The sequence below is a fragment of the Frankliniella occidentalis genome, unplaced genomic scaffold (genome assembly GCF_000697945.3).
Source record: "Frankliniella occidentalis isolate FOCC.00 unplaced genomic scaffold, Focc_3.1 Scaffold3, whole genome shotgun sequence".
NCBI lineage: Eukaryota > Metazoa > Arthropoda > Insecta > Thysanoptera > Thripidae > Frankliniella > Frankliniella occidentalis.
The window spans coordinates 2,147,618-2,153,666 of record NW_026267133.1 but is presented as its reverse complement, the minus strand read 5'-3'; the positions used below and the strand labels follow the sequence as shown (position 1 = coordinate 2,153,666).

General features: G+C 43.1%; 1 protein-coding gene across 1 annotated transcript; it reads left to right on the top strand.

Moving 5' to 3' along the window:
- The first annotated feature begins 4,922 nt into the window (after positions 1–4,922).
- On the top strand, positions 4,923–5,835 carry LOC127749198 (uncharacterized). The gene has a single exon (XM_052266441.1). It carries the CDS (start codon positions 4,954–4,956, stop codon positions 5,374–5,376), a length of 423 nt encoding a protein of 140 aa, XP_052122401.1. The 5' UTR covers positions 4,923–4,953; the 3' UTR covers positions 5,377–5,835.
- Positions 5,836–6,049: the final 214 nt, after the last annotated feature.

Sequence of the window (6,049 nt, the reverse complement as noted above, 5' to 3'; positions counted from 1 at the left end):
AAAAAATCTGAGGAACTCCCATATTTGAAGGCATTCTCTTTAGATTTTGAGGAAGTATCCTCAGACGGAGCCGAGGAACTTGCCAAATTTTTAGAAAAGATCTTAAAATCTAAGAAGTTTCTTCTCAGATGTGCTTGAGTTCGTCAAAGTTTTCCCTTTTTCCTTGTGATTTCCTGTCCGACTGTAAAATCGCTTGTATCGTATCGACGTTACGACGTTACGTGTCCTCCATATCGTATCGCGTAACGATCACCGTCGGCCGAAAAAGTAACGCGTTACGATATCGATACAAAAATCGTATCGATATCGTCGTATCGTCGTTACACGATAAAATATCGTTAACAACCCTGTTTCAAACACACGTAGTTCTGAGGCCTTCGGCAAGACTCACGTAGTTCCCATCTTTTTAACCAAGAAGTATGTGGACTACGCGATGCCTCCTAACGACCAAGTCCGATGTATTGCGCTCCCGTTACACAAAGTTCGATCTGTTTCGCTCCCGTTACATAAAGTCCGATGTGTTGCGCTCCCGTTACACAAAGTTCGATCTGTTCCGCTCCCGTAACACAAAATTCGATCTGCTTTCCGTCGCGCTCTGCAACTCGGTCTTATTATATTTATATATTTGCTAATATTGCCGGTAGAAAAAAGTAAAAGCTGCTGTGCGTTTCTGAAAGATAAAAGAACAACATACTGTAAAGAAAAAATTGAATGCTACATCAACAAAACTGCAATAGAACTCTAAACTTGGGTCTCCCGAGAGCGGCCAAAAGCAGATCGGACTTTGTGTAACGGGAGTGCAACACATCGCTTGTCCCTAACGCATAGCACGCACGACGCTCAGCCGCTGGCGAAAGCACGCACGGTGAAGCGCCGCTGGCGAAACCGCGCACAGCGCGGCGCCGCTGGTGAAACCACGCACAGCGCAGAGCCACTGGCGAAACAACGGAAGTGCATTTTTCAAAAAAATTGAGATATCTATATATTCTGAAAGAGCATGATTTCCTCTTTCGAACGGTATATGTCTCCAAAAATCACCAAAAAGTGCACTTGAGTGGTTTTGCCAGCGGCACTCCGCCGTGCGTGCTTTCGCCAGCGGCTGAGCGTCGTGCGTGCTTTTCATTAGGGACAAGCGACATCGGACTTTGTGTTACGGGAACGAAACACGTCGGACTTTGTCATTAGAAGGCATCGTACATCAGTCTTCTCTCGGGTCGTAGAAGTACGTGTCTTTGCGTTGTAGGTGTCGGACTGACCAAGGGGAAATAGGCTTGAACTTCGGTGTACGTTTCCTTGAACTTCGGAGAACTTCGGTGAACTTCGAGAACTTCGGTGAACTTCGGTGAACTTCGCGGAACTTCGACCGAAGTTCTCGCACTTCGACCTGGTCAAGAGATATGAAAGCAAAATTGTTCCTCTGTAATCTTTCTAATTCGGACCGTAGATACCTGCTTTAAGTAAGCTCGAGACTCGCTTATAGTAAGCACTCAAAAGTGACAAAGTGCAGCCGTAAATATGTACTAAAATATTTGGAACTTCAGTGAACTTCTCAGATTTATTTTGAACTTCGAGGAACTTCGACGCTTATTTTGAACTTCGGTGAACTCCGTGGAACTTCGATGGATTTCGGCGAACTTCGGAGAATTTCAGTGAACTTCGATAAAATTTTACAGAGCGAACTTCAGTGAACTTCGACTTCGGGTGTACAAATTTTTGGAGCCTATTTCCCCTTGGGACTGACGAACGAATGAGGGATGAGAGAGACAAATTGAGGCGGTGAGGAACGAGACTGGAACTGTGTGGTGAATTTCGAGGACACGGTGGCAGTGAGATGTTATCGAAACTGAACAGCAAAAACAAAGAAATTTGTCATAGTGAGCGATCGAAAGCGAGGGCCACCGCCAGAGCAGGGCTGACTGCCCCCTAAACAGAGCTGCTCGGCGGGATTGCCTACCCTCCGTTTCACAGGCGTTATGACCCCAAAACAAGTGTAGCGAACTATAAACAGCATGAACCCACAGCTTAGATCATATGTACTTGGTTCGACTATGAACTGCAAAAGAAAAGTGTAATGTGAAAGGTATTCGATGCGGGTAACGCAATGCAATCTGTCTACGCCCAGAATGCAGCATCAATTCAAGTTCACAACCACAGTGAGACTATAGTGCAACTATATGGGGTGAGAGGGAGGGGAGGGGCGGGGGAGAGAAATTGGCATATTTGAAAAAGACCACTGTAAAAAGCTTACGAATTAAATACTTTGCAACGTTACGAACAATTTTCGTTCTTTGTATTGCAAAGAAATTGTTCGTATTGCAAAGCGATTGTTTGTAAGGCTAGACAGGTCTTACGAACAATCGGTTTGCGTTACGAACTATTTGTTCGTAAGCTTACGCACAATTAGTTCGTAATACAACGCTTCAAAATCCTTCGTAAGCTACGAACGTTTTGGTTTGCATTACGAACCTATAGTTCGTAAGGAATTTACAGTGACCGAAAATAAAAGTGACACTCAAAATCGAAATGGTAAAGTGATTGGCATACTCTATTTCTGGTGGACAGGCTGAACTGGGTTCATATTATTAAAAATGACAAACTTATTGGCAAATCTGCAAAGCAGCTCAATGAGTTCAAAGTGCCGACATTTCCAAGATTCATGCTTTAGTAGCATACGGAAGGACAGGCTAAACTGGAATGCCGTACCAGGTGTCAGGGAGAATACGCGGCAGCTCGATGGGTTGCCTACGCACTGGTGTGCAGGCGCGGAGGGCGAGGGGGGAGCGGTGGAGGTAACGGGGGGCAACCGGCTGCCTCCTGCCACCTCTTCAGCTCCCCCTCGCCCTCCGCGCCTGCACACCAGTGCGTAGGCAACCCATCGAGCTGCCGCGTATTATCCCGGACACCCGGTTCCATCACTTTATCTAGGTAAGCACTTCACAAGTATCATGAGCAAAAATATATAATACTAAAGAACATTGATTCCCTTATAAATAACATTCCAAGTCTTCTGGAATTTCTATGAAGTGATGTGATTACTAGCATTAGATTAACTGAAATTTTAAACTATTTCAGCATCTGGTAATGATGGAGATGATCTTGGAGCTGATGACTTGCTGCAGGCGCCTGTTGCAGTGGTAGTTGTAGAGAACTCAGTTGAGCATCTGGAACCGCTGATGGTAAATATAAACATGTTAATAATATTTCATTATTTTTACAAACAATTGAAAATTAATAATTGTTTGTTGAATTTTTAGGCAGTCGACAAGAAACACCTGAGCACATACAGAATACGTTTATGGAAACTATGGAAACTGAAACATCTGAGACAGTGAACAGGGAGGATCTAGAAAATGGTCCTGATGAGCAAGAGGCAAGAGCACCTCCAGAGCAGCACCCTGAACAACGTAAGCAGAACACTTCTATCCCATTACTAAACCTTTTGTCTTCTGTCTACACTGTTAAAAATATTTGGTGATTTCCCAACAATTTCACGATACAAAGCAACTATGAAATCACAACACTTCTTTAAAGTCAGAATTAGGGCAGTTTGCTTTCTTACTAGGAAAAGGTTGTGAACCAATCGTAATAATTTCTGAAATTGTCAATTTTTGACAACGAAGAAGAGTCGTAATTTCACAAAGAGTTCTGGCAATTTTTTCACCTCTTGCTTGTCAATAGATTTCAAGTTGATACACAGTGCTTGTAAATTTACAAATTTGAATTGTAAATGTACCAGGTGGCTGATTCACGCCGCGCACTTTCTGTAGTTATGCTGTGCCGCATGCACGAGTGCGGGCGGGTTGCCTACTCGCTCGGCTCGTAAGGCGCCGTGGACAGGGGCGATAGGCAAGCCCGCCCGCACTCCTGCATGCAGTACAGCATAACTACAGAAGTGCGCGGCGTGAATCAGCCACCTGGTACAACACTTTCCGTTGAATATCCAGCTACAATACAAATCCTCACTTATTTTTTTTTCCCTCCAGGTGTTGGCTCCAAAAGTAAATACCAAGTGCCTATCATACCTCGTTTACCCCTCGGCGAGAAAAACCCTGTGACTAACTCTCTTGTGATCATTGCCACGGCCTTGAGGAAAAGGGTGCTGCGTCTGGATTAGAAAAATAGCCACAATGTGAAGACTATTCGTGAAATGAAAAAGGAACAAAGAAGAGGAGGTGCTGGAGTCGTTTCGTGATAAACTCACCCCTTCGTTCTCCAAAATGCTGCTGTGCCAACTACGGAATGCCAACCAAAATTTGCCATGGGTATCGGTACAACAACAAAGACCACATTCTTGCACTTGGCATTCACAAGCAGGACCCTCGTGGGTACCACACTCCCATTGATCAAGCCATCTAAGACAAGCATTTCAAGAATATTTAGAAAGCTGAAGTTCAAACCCGGGATTAATCCCATAACTTTCTCTGCCCAGAAATCCAGGGTGTTTTTAGGCAAAAACCTGAATTGGGCTGGTTGATGGAAGATACAAAGAAGCCTTTTTACACAAAAAAAAACCTTTTTTTGATTTTTGGGCCGAAAATCGCTATTTTTCAGTACAATATCCGTTTAATGACCTGTCAACTGCAGATAAGAAAAAAAATGCAGAGCGGGATAACAGAACAAAAAATAGAACAAAGAGGAAGCAACAGGAAGAAGAGCTTAACAATCCTGACATGGAAGAGGTAACTGAGAACATTAAAGACATTGAAAACATTGAAGATGACCTATCCACTGTCCAACAAAAGCTCAGGGAGGTGACTGAAGAACGCGATGCTCTGAAAAGAGAAAATGATGAGTTAAAATTACACTGTACTGATCTTCAGAAGAAATTGAGTAATTTTGAAGACATTAGCATCAATGAAAAAACTCTTGAGGCAAGTGATCACAAAGTTAAGTTCTACACTGGAATTCCAAGTTTCACCTTGACTAAAGACTTTGTCCTTACATCACACAGGAATGCCCTCAAGTCCATTCCAAGAGTTCATGGTAGTCATGATGCGGTTTAGGCTTCACCTGCTTATGGAAGACTTTGCATATCGTTCTCAGCCTACTGTCACTAGAATTATTACAAAATGGCTTGCGGTAATGTCACTACGTCACAAGAGTCTTATCATCTGGCCAGAGAGGGAGATCCTCGGAAAAACAATGCCAGAATGCTTCTTGAGGGCATTCGGCAAATCAGTCACAATCATCATTGATTGTTTTGAATTGTTTATTGAGACGCCATCAGATTTGCTCGCAAAGTGTGGGACTTGGTCAAGTTACAAGAACCACAATACGGTCCTCATAGGCATCATTCCACAAGGCACAACCAGGCAGACGGCCCATGTACGAGTTCATGTTGAACGAGTCATTGGGCTTGTAAGAAGAAAATACTGAATCCTCAGCCAGAAAATGCCTTTGGACTCACTTAAAATTGAAGAAAGACAAGCCTGCGCACCCGTTGATCAAATAGTTGTTGTCTGCTGTGCTCTCTCGAATTTGTGCCCACCCATCATCCCCATGTTTGAGAAGGAAGAGCGCCACTGGCAGTAGTTGAAGTTAGTACCCTAGTTCAATTTCCCTTACATTTATTTCCTTTCTTTCTTGTATGGTTCCCAAAAATTTTACCTAGAATCTGAAATAAAAAAAGTAAGGAAGTTTAAAAGAGAAAAGTTGAGGACCTGTTTCTGTGAGCCAAGCCTTTGGCAAAATAAGCAGTCATGAAGCATAATTTACCATCACTCATAAAAATATACTTAATTTGTGAAATTTGAACCAAACCAACACTGATAAACCAAGTGTTCAACTGCTCAACACTTGTAAGTGTGCAACCGCAAGTTCAATACTTGCAAGTGTTCAATTTAGTTGTAGAACACTTGCAAGTGTTCAATTTAGTTGTAGAACACTTGCAAGTGTTCAATTTAGTTGTAGAACACTTGCAAGTGTTCAACTCGGTATTTGTGCACTTGTAAGTGTGCAACTCCTCTGTTGAACACTTCCCTCACAATAAGCACCCGATCTAGTGAAGTGTACAACAGGAGAGTTGAACACTTACAAGTGCACAAATACC